The 20,584-nt window shown below is 44.1% G+C and overlaps 1 protein-coding gene across 2 annotated transcripts in view; it reads right to left on the reverse strand.

Annotated features, from left to right (window-relative positions):
• UBAP1 (ubiquitin associated protein 1) overlaps positions 1-20,575 on the reverse strand; it is a 73,963-nt gene extending 53,388 nt beyond the window's left edge. For both annotated transcript variants that reach the window (XM_008955171.3, XM_008955172.3), the window contains exon 1: positions 20,317-20,575. In XM_008955171.3, coding sequence (XP_008953419.1) covers positions 20,317-20,560 — 244 coding nt within the window. In that variant the 5' untranslated portion in view covers positions 20,561-20,575. The remainder of the gene's footprint in view (positions 1-20,316) is intronic.
• Between the last annotated feature and the right edge of the window lie 9 nt (positions 20,576-20,584).

Genomic DNA, 20,584 nt, shown 5'->3' on the forward strand with positions numbered 1-20,584 from the left:
CTCAAAAAAAGAGAGAGAGAAAAAAAAAAGAAGAAGAAAGAAAAACACGGGAAATCTAAATACAGTCCAGAGTTTAGTTGATACTAACGTACCAAGGTAGGTTTTTCAGTTTTGACAAATGTATCATGGTAATGTAAGATGGTTAACATTAGGGAAAATTGAGTTAGGGATAGCCAGGAACTCTCTGTACTCTCTGTACTATCTCTACAAATGTTCTGTAAATCTAAAATTATTCCAAAATAGAAATAGTGTCTCAAAAAAATTAAAATTAAAAATAAATAATAGGCTGGGCGCGGTGGCTCATGCCTGTAATCCCAGCACTTTGGGAGGCCAAGGCGGGGGGATCACAAGGTCAGGGGTTCAAGACCATCCTGGCTAATACGGTGAAACCCCATCTCTACTAAAAATACAAAATATTAGCTGGGCGTGGTGGTGTGCCCCTGTAGTCCCAGCTACTCGGGAGGCTGAGGCAGGAGAACTGCTTGAACCCGGGAGGCAGAGGTTGCAGTGAGCCGAAATCGCATCACTGCACTCCAGCCTGCGCAACAGAGCGAGGCTCCATCTCAAAAAAATAAATAAATAATAAAAAAAGAGTCCAAGAACATGATGGTGGAATAGGAGGTCCAGGTTCTAGTCACTATCACAGAAATGTCAATTAGTAATTATCCACAGACAAGAACACCTTTGTGAAAATTCCAGAGCCTAGGGCTTAAGCACTCCCTTGGAGTACAAATACCAAAAGCCACATTAGACGGGTAAGAGTGGCTTGACTTTTTGACTGCATCGCCCCTCACCAGGCCCACATGGGGCCAGAGAGTGATCCCCTGGGCCTATAGTTTCTGCAGTGGGAAAAAGAGAGCCCAAGGCAGACATTCAGCTTCCCCAACTTTCCCAGCTTTCCAGGGTGCCTTCCAGGAGATCCATGTCTGTCTTGCCTCATAGGGAAGAAATGGGAGGGCTAGACCACTGGAGTCAGCTAGGAACAAAGAAGGGGGTGGGGCTCACAGCAAACAGTATGCAAATCATGACAATGAGACCACATCCCTGCCAGTGGCCTCACCCAACCAGAGAGCCCAACCACCAGCTCTGCCCATCTGCGGCATGTCTATCCAACAAGCACAGTCAACATTCTGCCTGGCTTGGGTCCTGTGCCAGTGGTCCAGTCTGACCTCAGCTGAGCACAGCCTATGGCCTCACCTAATAGTATAGCTGAAACTCCAACTCCACAGGACCAACCAGGCAGCCTGGCCACAGAACCCGTCTAACCTTGGAGCAGGGCCAGCAGCCCCATCCAGGCAAAAAATTCAGCCAATGCCCCCATTCAACAGCAAAACTTAACATACAACCCCACCTGATTGCAGAATGCAGCCTATAGTCCCACCCATCTATGGTGCATACCCTGTAGCCTCACCTGACCGGGGAAATTCCAGAGTACAGCCTGCAGCCCTCCCCAGTCACAGAGCAGCCTGGCCTAAACATGGAGCCCAGCCAGCTGCCCCTCCTAACCTCAGAGCCCAGCCAACAGACCTGCACTGGCCTCAGACCCCAGAGAACAAGCCCCACCTAACCTCAGAGTATGGGCAGCTACCAAGTTCAACCAGAGATTCCAGCAGCAAGCCCTGCTTACCCACAGATACTACCAGCTGACCCATCCAGAACCCCAGGTTAGGCTGACTGGTGAAGGTCTTTCCTCACAGAAATGAATTGGTAAAGACTAAAAGAGATGACTACTTCCTCAAATGCACAGAAACCAACACAAGGACAAAAAGATCATTAAGAATCAAGGAGGCCAGGTGTAGTGGCTCATGCCTGTAATCCTAGCACTTCAGGAGGCTGAGGCAGGTGGATCACCTGAGGTCAGGAGTTCAAGACAAGCCTGGCCAACATGGTGAAACCCCATCTCTACTAAAACTACAAAAATTAGCCAGGCATGGTAGCACATGCTTGTAACCCCAGCTACTGGGGAGGCTGAGGCAGGACAATCACTTGAACCCAGGAGGCAGAGGCTACAGTGAGCTGAGATCGTGCCACTGCACTCCAGCCTAGATGACAGAGCAAAAATCTGTCTCAAAAGAAAAAAAAGAACCAAGGAAACATGATACCACAAAAGAAAACTAATAAAATGCCAAAAAACAACCCTAAAGAAATGGAGATCTATAGAACTGACTGACAAAGAATTCAGAATAATCCTCTTGGCCAGGTGTGGTGGCTCTCACTTGTAATCCCAGCACTTTGGGAGGCCAAGGCGGGCAGACTGCTTGAGCCCCGGCTGTTTGAGACCAGCACAACATAGTGAAACCCGTCTCTATAAAAGAAAAAAAAAATTTTAATAAAAATTTTTACAAAATAATAATAAATAATCCTATTAAAGAAGGTCCGTGAACTATAATAAAACACAAATAACTGGCTGGGCACAGTGGCTCACATCTGTAATTCCAGCACTTTGGGAGGCCAAGGCAAGCGGATCACAAGGTCAAGAGTTCAACGCCAGCCTGGCCAACATAGTGAAACCCCGTCTCTACTAAAAATACAAAAATTAGCCGGGTGTGGTGGCACACACCTGTAGTCTCAGCTATTCGGGAGGCTGAGGTGGGAGAATCACTTGAACCCAGGAGGTGGAGGTTGCAGTGAGCCAAGATTGTGTCACTGCACTCCAGCCTGGGTTACAGAGTGAGACTCCATCTCAATTAAAAACACACACACACACACAGACACACAAATAACAATATTAGAAAGACAATACATGAACAAAATGAAAACAAAGAAACAAATAATAAAAAGCAAATCTTAGAGCGGAAGAATATAATGACTGAACCAAATAATTCAATAGAGAATTTCAACAGCAGACTCAATCAAGCTGAAGAATCAGTGAAGCTAGGCATGGTGGCTCACGCTTGTAATCCCAGTGCTTTGGGAGGCTGAGACAGGAGGATCACTTGAGGCCAAAAGTTCAGGATCAGCCAGGGCAACATAGTGAGACCGTGTCTATATTAAAAAAAATTATTTAGGCTGGGCGCCATGGCCGTAATCCCAGCACTTTGGGAGGCCGAGTAGGGCAGATCACCTGAGGTCAGGAGTTCGAGACCAGCCTGGTCAACACAGCGAAATCCCATTTCTACTAAAAATACAAAAAATTAGCCGGGCGTGGTGATGCATACCTGTAATCCCAGCTACTCGGGAGGCTGAGGCAGGAGAATCGCTTGAACCCAGGAGGCAGAGGTTGCAGTGAGCCGAGATCACGCCATTGCACTCCAGCCTGGGCAATAAGAGTGAAATTCCGTCTCCAAAAAAAAAAAAATTGTTTTTAATTAGCCAAGCTTAGTGGCACACACCTGTGGTCCCAGCTACTCAAGAGGCTGAGGCAGGAGGATAAACTTCAGCCCGAAAGGTCGAGGCTGCAGTGAGCCAAGACCACACCACTGCACTCCAGCCTAGGAGTCAGAGCAAGACCTGGTCTCAAATAAATAAATAAATAAATAAAAAGCCAGCAGCTTTTTATAGAAACTTGGCAAGCTAATTTTAAAAATCATATGGAGCCAGACATGGTAGCGTGTTTGTGTAGTTGCAGCTACTCAGGAGACTGAGGTAGGAGGATCACTTGAGCCCAAAAGTTGGAGGCCAGCCTAGGCAACATAGTGAGACTCTGTCTCAAAAAAAAAAAAAAACACCAAAAAATTTGTATAGAAATCCAAAGGACTGGCCGGACGTGGTGGCTCATGCCTGTAATCCCAGCACTGTGGGAAGCCGAGGCAGGTGGATCACCTGAGGTCAGGAGTTCGAGACCAGCCTGACCAACATGGAGAAACCCCGTCTCTACTAAAAATACAAAATTAGCCGGGCATAGTGGCACATGTCTGTAATCCCAGCTACTCGGGAGGCTGAGGCAGGAGAATCGCTTGAACCTGGGAGGCGGAGGTTGCGGTGAGCCGAGATCGCGCCATTGCACTCCAGCCTGGGCAACAAGAGTGAAACTCCGTCTCAGAAAAAAAAAAAAAAAAAGAAAAATCCAAAGGCTCTACAGTCGTAACAACTTTGGGAAACTTTCTTTTCTGGTTTCAAAATTTATTATAAAGCTACAATTATCAAGATAGTGTGATACTGGCATAAAGATAGACAAACAGATCAATAGAATAGAACAGGTCCAAATATAGACATGGACAAAATATTTTAGAAAGGGTAATCTTTTCAACAAAAAGTGCTAAAATAGATATCTATGTGCAAACAAAAAAAATCTTCCATCCATATGACGTCATATATCATTAATTCAAAATGAATCATAGACAAAAAAGTCAAACCTGAAAGTATAAAACTTCAAGAAGAGAACATCTTTCTGACCTTAGATTAAGCAAAAATTCTTAGATATAACACCAAAAGCACAAACCATAAAGGAAAAACTAAAGGGGACTTCAATGAAATCAAAAACTTCTTATAAGACACTGTTAGAGAAAAAAAAAAAAACTTACCTGAATGTATGAAATATATTTAAAAAAATCTCTGTTCTCAAAAGACAAAAGAAAAAAATCTGTGTATGTGTAAGCACAGAAAAAAAGATAAAAACAATACACAGGGATGAATAAAGTGAGTTTGAGCAAGAATTGTCAGGGGTCAAGTCTCAGTTCTGCAACTTACTAGGTTACGTATCCCTTGTACAAGTTAACATTTGAGTTTTAATCAATCAAATGGGAATAACAGGCTGGTCCAATGGTAGTGGCTCATCAGAACTTATTCATAGCAGTGTTACTAAAGTTGGTATACAACCCCCCACTGCTAAATTTGACTGGCTGAAAAAAGAAAAATAAAATAGAGATAATAGTAACTATCTCATAAAGTTATTGTAAGGATCAAATGAGATAATGCATACAAAGTGCTTAGAACAATCTGAACACATGGCATAATGTTTTCAATAAATGTGAGCTCCACAAATATTTTATATAAATATTCTAATAGTGGATATTTCCAATGGTGGCTTAAAGAAAATTTTTATTGGTCAGGCGCGGTGGCTCACGCCTATAATCCCAGCACTTTGGGAGGCCGAGGCAGGAGGATCACGAGGTCGGGAGATCGAGACCATCCTGGCTAAAACGGTGAAACCCCATCTCTACTAAAAATACAAAAAATTAGCCGGGCATGGTGGCAGGTGCCTGTGGTCCCAGCTGCTGAGGAGGCTGAGGCAGGAGAATGGCGTGAACCTGGGAGGCGGAGTTTGCAGTGAGCCGAGATTGTGCCACTGCACTCCAGCCAGGGCAACAGAGCGAGACTCCATCTCAAAAAAAAAAAAAAAGAGAAAATTTTTCTTTTTATACATCTCTGTATTCCAACTTTTCAAAATAGCTATTACACATTCTTAGCAATATAATTTTTTAGCCCTCAAAATGAATATAAAATGAAACAAATAAACCTAACTTTACAGAAAATTAGTAAAATGACCAGAGAATATAATTATTTGAAGTGACTTTAGAACTCAGTATTCTAATTGTATACATCAGTAAAATATATTTGTAGTGTTATGACATATATTGGTTTTCATCCACTGTTCCTGGTTCATAATTCCCATAGCCCTAGTTACAGTCTTCTGATACAATATTGGGTGTGTTAGGTCTCAGGGGCAGGTCTCAGGAAACAAAACCTCTTCCTCTGCCCTACTTTCACCTGCCCCAAGAAAGGACTATAATCTTTCCCCACCTTTCTGATTGTGGGTCTTAACACCCTCCCCAGAGAGGGGACTGCCCCATACCCTGAGAGAAGGCATATTGACATCATGAAGCTTCCACAAAAGCCCAAGAGGACTGGGTTCAGAGAACTTCTGGATAGCTGAACACCTGGAGGTTCCTGGATGGTGGTGCCCCAAGAAGGGTATAGAAGCTCCACACCTCTTCCCCCATACCTTGCTCTATGCATCCCTTCATCTATATCCTTTGTAAGATTCTTCAGAATAAACCAATAAATTTCAGTGTTTCCCTGAGTTCTGTGAGATGCTCCAGCAAATTAACCAAACCCAAAGAGGGGATCGTGGGAATACCAACATGAAGACAGTGGGTCATAAGATCCAGGGCCCCAGACATGCAACTGGTGTCCAGGGGTGTGCAGGCAGTCTTGAAGACTGAGCCCCCAACCTGAATTGAATTGGAGAACACCGAGCTGGTGTCCACTGCTTGGTGCAGAGGTGAAAAACCCCCACACTTCTGGTCACAGATGTGTTCTGTGTTGATGATTGTTGTGGTGGTGTGAGAGTAGAGGAAGAACGTGGTTTGAGAGCTTCCCCTACACAATATTTTTATTATTTTTATTTTTTTGGGACAGAGTCTCACTCTGTCACCCAGGCGGGAGCGCAGTGGCGTGATCTCAGCTCACTGCAACCTCCACCTCCTGGGTTCAAGCGATCCTCCTGCCTCAGCCCCCCTGAGTAACTGGGATTCTAGGTGCATACCACCACGCCTGGCTAATTTTTTGTATTTTTAGTAGAGAGATGGGGTTTCGCCACATTGGCCAAGCTGTTCTCAAACTCCTGACCTCAAGTGATGTGCCTGCCTCGCCTCCCAAAGTTCTGGGAATTACAGACGTGGGCCACTGCTCCTGGCCCTCCCTTACACAGTATTTTAAGAACATAAAGAATAGCAAAGATTTTAGATTGTACTTATCAGCTATAATAGCAGTATTACTATTTTAAAACCCTTTTTATATGAGTCCAATATAGAAAATAAGTAATTATAGTTGTAAAGAACTAATATTTTTATATAAAAGAGGAAAGGCAAAATATTTAAAGTCCTATAATTCTAAAATCTAAATTATATTTCTTTGCAGGGGCTAAAAGTTAAACAAATAATAAATATCATTATGAACTTGTGATTTTAAAAAAATACATTAGCCAGGCTTGGTGGCTCATGCCTATAATCCCAGCACTCTGGGAAGCCAAGGTGGGAGGTATGCTCGAGGCCAGGAGTTTGAGACCAAACTGGGCAACATAGCAAGACCCCCATCTCTAAAGAAAATTGAAAAATAAAAAAAGAGTTCAAGGCTGAGAGAGATTGGTTTTAAAATTGGAAAGATGAACTAGAACTGTAGATCTTTTTTTTTTTTTTTTTTTGAGATGGAGTCTCATTCTATCCACCCAGGCTAGAGTGCAGTGGCGTGACCTCGGCTCACTGCAACCTCCACCTCCCGGGTTCAAGTGATTCTCCTGTCTCAGCCTCCTGAGTAGCTGGGATCACAGGCGTGCGCCACCATACCCGGCTAATTTTTGTATTTTCAGTAGAGACGGGGTTTCACCATGTTGGTCAGGCTGGTCTCACATTCCTGACCTCATGATCCACCCGCCTCAGCCTCCCAAAGTGCTGGGATTACAGGCATGAGCCACCGCGCCTGGCCTGAACTTTAGATCTTTCAACTCACTGTCCACAGTTCTGCCATTACAATACAAGCTCTCATAGCAAAAGACACTATTTAAAAAGTTTATACAGGCCGGGGACCGTGGCTCATGCCTGTAATCCCAGTACTTTAGGAGGCCATGGTGGGACGATCACTTGAGGTCAGGAATTAGAGACTAACCTGGGCAACACAGCAAAACCCCATCACTAAAAAAAAAAATTTAATTAAAAAAAAATCCAAGGCTGAGAGAGGTTGGTTTTTAAACAGGAAAGCTGAACTAGGACTTTTTTTGTTCACAAATCCACTTTTACTTTTTATTAGTTTAAATCCTTGAGGGGTACAACATCACGCGAATTCTGTGTCCAAATGGCCTCAGCAAGAAGAATTCCTTTGGAATTTGGCATGTCTGTTTCCATGGGCGCAAATTACCTTTCCACAGATTACTCTGGTTTTGTTTGGTTTGCCACCAGGAGTCACTGTGTTGTTCTTTGCTTTGTATACATAAGCACAAATCTCTTGCCCAAACAGAATTCAGTTTCATCTCAGGCATAAACACCTTCGATTTAAAAACAGTTGTGTGCTCTCTTTGATTCTGGAGACCCCACTTATAGCCAACAAAAAATGGCCTTGGACCACAGCCTTCCAGACATATTTGCCTTTTAGAAGTCCTATTCCCAGCAGGCCTCTAAAAGCTTCAAGATGGTGGAAAAAGTGAACTACAACTTTCGATCTTTCAACTCACTGTCCAGAGTTCTGCCATTACAATATAATCTCTCATGGCTAAAGACACTATTTTAAAGTTTACACAGGCCAGACACAGTGGATCACACCCACAATCCTGGTGCTTTAGGAGGCCAAGGTGGGAAGACTGCTTGAGGCCAGAAGTTTCAGACCGGGGAACATAGCAAGACCCAATCTCTATAAACAAATAAATACAAACTCTCAAGCCCACACCAGAGCTACTGACTCAGAATCTACATTTTAATAATACATCCAAGTTATCCATACACACACTAAAACTTTGAGAATCACTGACCTACAACAGTGCTGTCCAACAGAACTTTCTACACTGATGAAAATGTTTTATATCTCCACTGTCAATGTTGGAGACATATCAGACAGGACAGATACAGAATGTCTCAAATTAGAACTGCACCTAAACATAATTTCTTATACTACTAAATGAAATAAATCTCCATTACTCTAATATATATATGCTCTTCCACTAAATATAATGCCAGTAATATATCCAGAGCAGGCTGGGCACTGTGACTCACACCTGTAATTCCAACACTTTGGGAGGCCGAGGCAGGTGGATCACCTGAACTTAGGAGTTTGAGACCAGCCTGTGCAACATGATGAAACCCCATCTCTACAAAAAATACAAAAAAAAAAAAAAAAGAGCCAGGCATGGTGGCATGAGCCTGCAGTCCCAGCTACTCGGGAGGCTGAGGTAGGAGAATCACCTGAACCCAGGAAGTCAAGGCTGCAGCAGTGAGCTGTGACTGCATCACTGCACTCCAGCCTGGGCAACAGAGCGAGACCCTGTCTCCAAAAAAAAAAAAAAAGAAAGAAAGAAAGGAAAAAAGATTCCCTATTAAATTACAAGAACTGCCAGGCATGGTGGCTCAAGTCTGTAATCCCAGCACTTTGGGAAGCTGAGGAAGGTGGTTCCCCTGAGATCAGGAGTTCAAGACCAGCCTGGCCAACATGGTGAAACCCCATCTCCACTAAAAATAAAAAATTTAGCCAGGCATGGTGGCAAGGGCCTGTAATCCCAGCTACTCAGGAGGCTGAGGCAGGAGAATCGCTTGGACCCAGGAGGCAGAGGTTGCAGTGAGCCAAGACCACACCACTGCACCCCAGTCTGGGTGACAGAGTGGGACTCCACCCCAAAAAATAAATAAATAAATTACAAGAACTAGCTAATATTTCTTCTTCAAGAAAATGGATAGGACACGACATAAACAATTAAAGACCTTCCATGATTTTTGTTTAAGATTTTATTAACGTTAAATTTTTTTAACTTTTAAGTTCAGGGATACATGTGAAGGTTTGTTACATAGGTAAACTTGTGTCATGGGGGTTGTTGTACAGATTATTTCATCACCCAGGTATTAAGCCTGGTATCCATTAGTTATTTTTCCTGATCCTCTCCCTTCTATTTTTGCTAAAGTATTTTCAGAAAACAAAAGTTAAGTTTGTTTCCTTTGGCTAGAATATCTCGGAAATATAATAAACCTTTGATGAAAGAATTAAATATGTCTGGCCAGGAGCAGTGGCTCACACCTGTAATCCCAGCACTTTGGGAGGCTGAGGCAGGTAGATCACCTGAGGTCAGGAGTTCAAGTCCAGCCAGACCAACACGGAGAAACACCGTCTCTACTAAAAATACAAAATTAGTCGAGCATGGTGGAGCACGCCCGTAATCCCAGCTACTCGGGAGACTGAGGCAGGAGAACTGCTTGAACCCAAGAGGCAGAGGTTGCGGTAAGCCAAGATTGTACCATTGCACTCCAGCCTGGGCAACAAGAGCAAAACTCCGTCTCAAAAAATAACAATAATAATAATAATAATTTCCAAATTTGAAAGTTCACAAACTACCCCTAAAGTCTGCTCCAGCAGTGATTTTTAATTTGGCTGACCATTTGACCTTGAATTCCACCCATGCAGCCAGATCACTTCTCTCATGAGGTATCCTATAAGACATAATGATCGGCCGGGTGCGGTGGCTCATGCCTGTAATCCCAGCACTTTGGGAGGATGAGGCAGATGGATCACTTGAGTTCAGGAGTTTGCGACCAGCCTAGCCAACATGGTGAAACCCCGTTTCTACTAAAAATATAAAAATTAGCCAGGCATGGTGGCACATGCCTGTAATCCCAGCTACTCGGGAGGCTGAGGTGAAAGAATCACTTGAACCCTGGAGGAGGAGGTTGCAATGAGTCAAGATCGCACCACTGCACTCCAAGCTAGGCGACACAGCAAGACTCTGTCTTTAAAAAAAAAAAAAAAAGATATAATGATCTACTAGAAGAAAGAAATGGGGAAGTTACTGCCCATATCCTTCCCCATGAAACTACTGAAGGAAATGTTAACACTTCCAAACTATAGAAAGATTTTAGGATTAGGAAGATTCCATTCTTACCAATAAGGATGCAAACCCCACCTGGGACCAAGACCATGATGATGAGATGAAGCAAAAGACAGGCAAAGCCAGCCTAATCTTTTTTATTTTTTATTTTTTGGAGATGGAGTTTCACTCGTCGGCCAGGCTGGAGTGCAATGGTACAATCTCGGCTCACCGAAACCTCTGCCTCCCGGCTTCAAGCAATTCTCCTGCCTCAGCCTCCTGAGTAGCTGGGATTACAGGAATCCACCACCATGCCTGGCTAATTTTTCTATTTTTAGGAGAGACAGGGTTTCACCATGTTGGCCAGGCTGGTCTCGAACCCCTGACCTCAGGTGATCCACACGCCTCAGCCTCCCAAAGTGCTGGGATTACAGGCATGAGCCACCGCACCCAGCCCAAGACAGACTAATCTTGAGTTTCCAATAGGTTACTAAAGGAGGCTGGAATAGGCCAGTGGTAGTAACAAACAACAGAAAAAGGCAGGAAGTTAAAGGTAGCTGAAAGCGCCAGGCATGGTGGCTCACGTCTGTAATCCCAGCACTTGGGGAGGCCGAAGCAGGTGAATTACTTGAGGCCAGGCATTTAAGACCAACCTGGGTACCAGGGCAAGATCCCATCTCTTTAAAAAAAAAAAAAAAAAAAGCTGAAGACTAAGTTTAGCATTCAAATTGCTTTACTTTGTTGCTCTCTTCTATTTACCCATCAAATCTGATGGTAACTAAAAATTTCCTGTTACACTTTTCTGTATTTCATGAAGGACACTATAAACTATGATAGTTACATAAGTAAGGATTCCCAATGATCTAAGAGTATGCCTTTCATAAATGTCAAAGGTATACTATTTGTATAAATAAACAGTATTTGTGTTGTATTTTTAATCTGGTGGTTGTAAACAGTATTTGTAGTGTATTTTTAATCTGGTGGTTGTTTTTACATTTCTTTTTTTTTTTTTAGTGAACCCAAATTACTCAGATGTTTTATATTTCAGTGTGATCCTTGCCCAGATCAAATACTTGACTCCTTAGAAGAATAATTCCTAAAGTCAAAGTAATCACTAGTCTTCTCATTGAAAAAAAGAAAAAATGTTTTTTAGCAGCTTTAATACACAACATAGAAAAATCAATGCCACCAAGGTGTATATATGTATTTATACATATACCTTAAGTCATAAGGGTTTAATGGTAGATAGGAGACACACAAGTCCAAGGAACTGGACAGTTTTGTTTTTTTTTAAAAAAAAAAAAAAGCAAAAAACATTCTTCTAAGATGTTTCCATATCAACTCTTCCACAATCTACAATTATTCTTGATAAGATAGGAGACACACAAGTCCAAGGAACCGGACAGAGTTTAAAAAAAAAAGCAAAATACGTTCCTCTAAGATGTTTCCATATCAGCTCTTCCACAATCCACAACTATTCTTGATAAAGCCCAACACTGTAAAAACTAGACATCAAAAAAATTTGAATATATTTTAGTGAAAGTGCTAACAGCTTAGACTGAATGACACACTATCAATTGTATATAATACTGTCCACACAAGAAAGGTCTCATTGTCAAATCACATTAACATTTAATAAAATGCACATCTCATTCACAAATCTGTTGGTGTCTCAGTTTGGACAATGTATGAAACCCACATGTAAGGCACAATCCAACCTCCTTTCAAAACCCTGTGGCCCTATAACTCCAAAGATAATAAGAAAGCAACTTCTAAGAAGTCTGCCTTTGTAATCAAGCAGATATTGGAAATAAATGTCAGATGAGATATACCACATTATAGATAGGTATACTACTGTATTTATTAAAACAACATGCCTGGCAGCAAAGAAGGATTTCCCAAATTTGATACAACAAGCACAAACCAGCCGGGCGCAGTGGCTCACGCCTGTAATCCCAGCACTTTGGGAGGCCCAGGCGGGTGGATCACCTGAGGTCAGGAGTTCAAGACCAGCCTGACCAATATGATGAAACCCTGTCTCTACTAAAAATACAGAAATTAGCTGGGCGTGGTGGCAGGCACCTGTAATCCCAGCTACTCGGGAGGCTGAGACAGGAGAATTGCTTGAACCCAGGAGGCGGAGGCTGCAGTGAGCCAAGATCACGCCATTGCACTCCCGCATGGGCAACAAGAGCGAAACTCCGTCTCAAAAAATAAAAAATAAAAAAAAACACAAAACACAAACCATGAAAGACTGAAAAATTCAGTTCATTACAATTAGGAGCTTTTCTCACCAGAAGACTATGAAGAGATGAAAAGACAAGTCACAAATTGGGAAAGGATATTTGCAACCTATAAATTAACAAATAATTAGTATCCAGAATATATAAAGAACTCTTAAAAATGAATCAGAAAAAGAGAAAAGACCAAAAAAAATAGGCAACGAAATTGAATATACACTTCGCAGAAGCACAAATGACCAACGAAAATACATGAAAAGATGCCCAGCTTCAGGAAATGCTGATAAAAAACACTATAGATACAACTTCAAACCCACCAGATTAGAAAAAAAAAATTAATTTAAAATCTGACAATATCAAGTGTTGAGGAGGAAGTGAAGCAGCCAAAACACACACTGCTGGCTCTTGACTCAGTAACCACAAGATTAACAATTACCATGAGCCAATTCAGTGACTCAAAACACTGGAAGTGTTTGGTAAGCATTAAGCAACTGATAATGACCAATCAAGCATTCTGAGAACACATGAGGATTACTGCCAAATACAAATTTTGGCCCTTAATGAACCGGATCCAATCTGACTCAGCAATATAAAAAAGAAACTTTCAGTCATTTATCCAGTTTATCCAGTTTATTTTGTGAAGTACAAAATAATCAGGTATTCATTTCCTCCTAGAATTCTGATGACATAATGTGACTAAAATTTTAATGAACTATTTATCATTCCAGTTACACTATTATTTCAATGAGAACAAGCAGTTCACAATGGTATTACTTTAAAACTAGTGCTTATACCTTATAGGAATTGGAATGGTCCTGTGACCACCTAAGAGGGGCAAAATGGCATAAAAGAATGCAGCATAGGCATTGAGGTTGGACAGATTTCAGTTCAAATTCAGTCTACCTAGTTGTAACCTTAGTTAAGTTACACAACCTCTGTGATCCTGTTTCCTCAATACATAAAAAGCACGCATAACACAACCTACCTACCTAATTCAAGTGTGAGAACTGAATGTGTTTGTTTGTTTGTTTTTCTTTTTTTGAGACAGAGATGCATTCTGTCAGCCAGGCTGGAGTGCAGTGGCATGATCTAGGCTTACTGCAACCACCGCCTCCCAGGTTCAAGCGATTCTCCTGCCTCAGCCTCCTGAGTAGCTGGGATTACAGGCACCTGCCACCACGCCCAGCTAATTTTTGTCTTTTTAGTAGAGACGGGGTTTCACCGTGTTGGCCAGACTGGTCTTGAAATCCTGACCTCAGGTGATCCACCTGCCTGGGCCTCCCCAAGTGCCAGGATTACAGGCATGACCCACAGCACCCACCCGAGATTATTTCTTTTGAGGTAGGATCTTGCTCTGTTGCCCAGGCTGGAGTGCAGGGGCATGATCTCAGCTCACTGCAGCCTCAACTTCCTGAGCTCAGGTGATCCTCCTACCTCAGCCTCTCGTGTACCTGGGACTACAGGCATGAACCACCAATCCCAGCTAATTTTTCTGTAACTTTTGTAGAGACAGGTCTCACTGTGTTGTCCAGGCTGGTCTTGAACTTCTGGGCTCAAACAATCTGCCCGCCTGGGATTCCCAAACTGCTGGGACTACAGGCATGAGCCACTGTGTCTGGCCAAGAACTGAGATTATGTTAAGTGTTTTAACAGGGCCGAGTGCAGTGGCTCACGCCTGTAATCCCAGCACTTTGGGAGGCCGAGGTGGGCAGATCACCTGAGGTCCGAAGTTCGAGACCAGCCTGGTGAATAAGGTGAAACACCATCTCTACTAAAAATACAAAAATTAGCAGGCGTGGTGGCAGGCGCCTGTAATCCCAGCTACTAGGGAGGCTGACGCAGGAGAATCGCTTGAACTCGGGAGGTAGAGGTTGCAGTGAGCCGAGATCACAACATTGCACTCCAGCCTGGGGAATAAGAGCGAGACTTCATCTCAAAAAAAAAAAAAAAAGGATTGGCTGGGTGCGGTGGCACACGCCTGTAATCCCAGCACTTTGGGAGGCCGAGGCGGGAGGATCACGAGGTCAAGAGATCAAGACCATCCTAGCCAACATGGTGAAACCCTGTCTCTGCTAAAAATACAAAAATTAGCCAGACATGGTGGCGCACCATCTGTAGTCCCAGCTACTCAGGAGGCTGAGGCAGGAGAATCTCTTGAACCTGGGAGGTGGAGGTTGCAGTGAGCCGAGATTGTGCCACTGCACTCCAGCCTGGCAACAGAGCGAGACTATCTTTTTTTTTTTTTTCAGACGGAGTCTCGCTCTGTTGCCCAGGCTGGAGTGTAGTGGCGCGATCTTGGCTCACTGCAAGCTCCACCTCCCGGGTTCACGCCATTCTCCTGCCTCAGCCTCCCGAGTAGCTGGGACTACAGGTGCCCGCCACCAGGCCCGGCTAATTTTTTGTATTTTTAGTAGAGACAGGGTTTCACCATGTTAGCCAGGATGGTCTTGATCTCCTGACCTTGTGATCCGCCCGCCTCGGCCTCCCAAAGTGCTGGGATTACAGACCTGAGCCACCGCGCCCAGCCCAGAGCGAGACTATCTAAAAAAAAAAGGAAAGAAAGTGTTTAACAATCCTGGCTCATTAGTACATACCCAGTGTTAGCACCCTTTCCTTTGTGAATCTTGCTACTTCCACCTAAAATTTCTAAAACCTGAAATCGTAACTCTCGATTCATAGGAAAATATTACTGTTACCTTCAAGTTATTTTCTAATGTTACAGGACACTGTATGTTACAGGTTGGAAGAGCACTACTCTGCTTGCTTCTTTTTTCTAATTGAACATACTTTTCCTATAAGAAATTCTGGGCCGGGAGTGGTATCTCACACCTGTAATCCCAGCACTTTGGGAGGCCGAAGTGGATGGATCACCTGTGTTGAAGAGTTTGAGACCAGCCTGACCAACATGGAGAAACCCCGTCTCTACTAAAAACACAAAATTAGCCGGGCATGGTGGCACATGCCTGTAATTCCAGCTACTCGGGAGCCTGGGGCAGGAGAATCACTTGAACCCGGGAGGCGGCAGTTGCGGTGAGCTGAGATGGCGCCATTGCACTCCAGCCTGGGCAACAAGAGCGAAACTCCGTTTCAAAAAAAAAAAAACAAAAAACAAACAAAAAAAAGAAATTCTGAAAAATCCTATTACTTCCTTAGAAATCTGGAAAAGAGGATGGATTTTCATTTGTTTTGGTATAGAAGCAGGGATTCCCATTCTGTGTGGGAAACTACACCCAGGTGATTTCTAAGCTTCTTTTCAGCTTGAGTTTTTTTCTTTTTTTTTAGTTGTTAGAAAAAAGGTTTATTTAACGTTTTTTTTTTTTTTTGAGACGGAGTCTCGCTCTGTTGCCCAGGCTGGAGTGCAGTGGCACTATCTCAGCTCACTGCAAGCTCCGCCTCCGGAGTGGCCGGGTTCACGCCATTCTCCTGCCTCAGCCTCCCAAGTAGCTGGAACTACAGGCACACACCACCACGCCCGGCTAATTTTTTTGTATTTTTTAGTACAGACGGGATTTCACCGTGTTAGCCAGGATGGTCTCAATCTCCTGACCTCATGATCCACCCGCCTCGGCCTCCCAAAGTGCTGGGATTACAGGCATGAGCCACGGCGCCGGGCCTATTTAATGTTTTAAGGCACTCTGTATTACCTTTTTGCATTTCTTGAGAAAGACTGTCTAAAGAAAACCACCTGATAAATGATGAATAAATATTTTTAATGAATCTGTAGGAAAAAAGATTACTCTTAAAATGATCTACATTTGAAAAATCTCAATACATTCAATAACATAACTAAATAACAGGGGCCAGGCACAGTGGCTCACGCCTATAATCCCAGCACTTTGGAAGGCTGAGATGGGCGGATCAAGAGGTCAGGAGATCGAGACCATCCTGGCTAACACGGGGAAACCTCATCTCTACTAAAACTACAAAAAATTAGCCAGGAGATCGAGACCATCCTGGATAACACGGTGAAACCCCATCTCTACTAAAACTACAAAAAATTAGCCAGGCGTGGTGGTGGGCACCTGTAGTCCCAGCTACTCAGGAGGCTGAGGCAGGAGAATGGCGTGAACCCAGGAGGCAGAGCTTGCAGTGAGCAGAGATCGAGCCACTGTACCCCAGCCTGGGCGACTGAGTGAAAAGAAAGAAAGAAAGGAGAGAGAGAGAGAGAGAGAGAGAAAGAAAAGAAAAGAAAGAGAGAGAGAAAGAAAGAAAAGAGAAAGACAAAGAAAGAAAGAAAAGAAAAGAAAAGAAAAGAAAAGAAAAAAGAAAAAAGAATGAACACGAAAAGCTTGTAATATTGGCATTTACACTCAAGGCTAATGATATTTCAACTATAATGCTGAAAATAATAAGAATTTTAGTCACTGAATTAAACGTCAGGGATCCATCTGGGCGCCATGGCTCACGTCTGTAATCCCAGCACTTTGGGAGGCCGAGGCGGGTAGGTCATTTGAGGTCAGGAGTTCAAGACCAGCCTGGCCAACGTTGTGAAACCCCGTCGCTACTAAAACTATAAAAATTAGCCGGGCGTGGTGGTGGGTGCCTGTAATCCCAGGTACTTGGGAGGCTGAGGCAGGAGAATCACTTGAACCTGGGAAATGGAGGTTGCAGTGAGCTGAGATCACGCCACAGCACTCCAGCCTGGGCAACAGTGCGAGACTCAATCTCAAAAAATAAATTAATTAATTAATAAATAAACGTCAGGGATCCTTAAATACCATAGTTAAAAGATACACAAAATAATGTGACATTCGCCAGTCAAAAATACGTGCACTAGCAGCTCATGCCTCCCAGCAGTTTGGGAGGCTGTGGTGGGAGGATCACTTGAGCTCAGGAGTTCAAAATCAGACTGGGCAACATAAGAGACCCCTTCTCTACAAAAAAAAAAAAATTTTAATTAAAAAATGCACTAACAATCATTGATGAGACTTGTCTACAGATCTATTATTATCTTTTCAGAATACTGTTACTGTCTTCAAAATCAAAATGAAAAAATATTTCAGAAGAATACACAGAAGAAATGCCATGATTAGGAAATCAGTCTTAAATACTAAACGAAAGAAACTGAAGAAGTTTTTATATTTACAGAGTTTAATTTTTTTCCTTTGCCTTCATTAAAAAAAAAAAAAAAAAAAGGCCTGGCACGGTGGCTCACGCCTGTAATCCCAGCACTTTGGGAGGCCAAGGCGGGCGGATCACGAGGTCAGGAGATCAAGACCATCCTGGCTAACCCAGTGAAACCCCGTCTCTACTAAAAATACAAAAAATTAGCCGGGTGTGGTGGCGGGAGCCCGTAGTCCCAGCTACTCAGGAGGCTGAGGCAGGAGAATGGCGTGAACGCGGGAGGCAGAGCTTGCAGAGAGCCGAGATCGCGCCACTGCACTCCAGCCTGGGCGACAGAGGGAGACTCCGTCTCAAAAAATAAAATAAAATACAAATAAAAATAAAAAAGGCCGGGCGCGGTGGCTCACGCCTGTAATCCCAGCACTCTGGGAGGCCAAGACGGGTGGATCACGAGGTCAGCAGATGGACACCATCCTGGCTAACACGGTGAAACCCAGTCTCTACTAAAAAAATATTTTAAAAAATTAGCCAGGTGTGTGGCAGGCGCCTGTAATCGCAGCTACTGAGGAGGCTGAGGCAGGAGAATGGCGAGCCCGGGAGGCGGAGCTTGCAGTGAGCTGAGATTGCGCCACTGCACTCCAGCCTGGGCACAGAGCGAAACTCTGTCTCAAAAAAAAAAAAAAAGAAAAAAGAAAACAGGCCAGGTGCGGTGGCTCACGCCTGTAATCCCAGCACTTTCGGAGACCAAGGCTGGAGGATTATTTGAGGTCAGAAGTTCGAGACCAGCCTGACCAACATGGTGAAACCCCGTCTCTACTAAAATACAAAAATTAGCCAGCCGTAGTGGTGGGTGTCTATAATCTCAGCTACTCGGGAGGCTGAGGCAGGACAGTCACTTGAACCCAGGAGGCGGAGGTTGCAGCAAGCCAAGATCGCGCCACTGCACTCCAGCCTGGGCAACAGACCGAGACTCCCTCTGGAAAAAAATAAAAAGAAACAAACAAAAAAAAAAGTTTTTTTTCCAATGAGGTTCTAGCAGGTTAGTAAAGTTATCTGCTGTGCAATGACAGCGATGGTCACTCACTAAAGAAACATTAAGTTTAGCATTTCCGTAATTATAATGACTCTTATTATTGCAACACACAGTAGGTATTTAATAAACACCATGAATTAATAGAACAAACTAGAAACAAAAATTTAACTAATAAAATTTCACTTATAGTAAGTTAATGCGGACAATGTAATTCTTTTAAGACTTGACACATTTCACATTCTTTGCCATAATACGTAAACCTTTTTTTTTTTTTGAGTCAGAGTCTCGCTCTGTTGCCCAGGCTGGAGTGCAATGCAGCGATCTAGGCTCACTGCAACCTCCGCCTCCCAGGTTCAAGCCATTCTCCTGCCTCGGCCACCCGAGTAGCTGGGATTACAGGCGCCTGCCACCACGCCCGGCTGGCTTTTTAGTAGAGAAGGGGTTTCAACATGTTGGTCAGGCTGGTCTTGAACTCTTGACCTCGTGATCCGCCCGCCTCGGCCTCCCAAAGTGCTGGGATTTCAGACGTGAGCCACAGCGCCCGGCCAATACGGAAACTTTTAGTTTAGGTTGGGACATTAACTAGAAAGAACTATATATCACTAAAGACTAAGTATCTTGTTTTTCCCACCATCAAATCTGACAAAATTAAAAAGGAAAACATCCATCATATCTATTCATATTCTCAAATGCTAATAACTGAAGAGACAAAGCACTAACGAGTAAAGTTAGAACAGAATATACGTAATACTTAACTAAATTACCAAATCTGGTTTCGCAACACTGCATGGTGACTAAAAGTAACAATTTTTTTTTCAGTTTAACATAAAACGTATTTTTATGCCCAACCATACTTTTAAGACGCTAGTCTGGAAACAATTACATTTGGCAACAAAGGTCAAAGATCACTGATATAGCTCAAATAAATGAACCTGACGTTCCACAAGAAAGACTGGGGCGGTTCCTGAGGCCCAGGTGGACTGTATAGGTAAGCCTCCACCCAAGAAACAAAAAAGGCGGATAAACATACCTGGAGAAGACCAGACAAGGCCAAAGAGATCCCCAAAGATCACTCACCTCTGGTCTAGTCTCCACCTTTTCTCCCCAATCTCATTGCCTCAGGGAGAACTAAATCTACACCGCACGTCCCCAGCTCACCCTCAACTCCCCACCACTCACCTTCTTTACTAAAATCTGGGTCCCCCTCCCTGACATCCTCTAGTTCCCACCGAGTTCTCAATCCAGCCCGATAGATGTCTACTATGCCTGTCTTCCAGTAGGGTATTAGTCTCCTTAATCCGAACTCATTTTCCCGCATCCCACTTCCCCTCCGCCCCTTCAACTCCGGTCCCCTCACTCCGACCCTTCTCCCAGAATCCTCCCCGAATCGCGGATCTCCGGCCACTTTTCCCTCCCATCTCCTAGCTCCGGCGCCTTTCACCTCGCTCGGCCCCCCATCCCGTTTCCCAGTCTCCCAGTACCAGCCCCCCTCCCCCAACTCCGCCCCTCTTCCCCCTCCCCCAGAGGGAGGCCCCCCTCACCTGAATGCCGCTGCTGCCGCCGTCTCAGAAGCCGAAAGGTGCTGGCACCGGCCGGCCTCCCAGGCTCGGTCCCCGCTGAGCTCCCGACAGCCCCTAAGGAGAGCGAACGCCACCACCTCCAACTCTGCCCGCTCCGGGCCAGGCCGTCACCGTAGCCACCGCCAGTGCCGCAGCCGCCATGTTGAAGTCCTACTTCCCTCCTCCTTCCCCTCACCGCCCCACCCCTTTGGGCGTCTGACGTCATGGCGCCGCGCTCCACACGCCCGGA

The sequence above is a fragment of the Pan paniscus genome, chromosome 11 (assembly GCF_029289425.2).
Source record: "Pan paniscus chromosome 11, NHGRI_mPanPan1-v2.0_pri, whole genome shotgun sequence".
Taxonomy (NCBI): domain Eukaryota; kingdom Metazoa; phylum Chordata; class Mammalia; order Primates; family Hominidae; genus Pan; species Pan paniscus.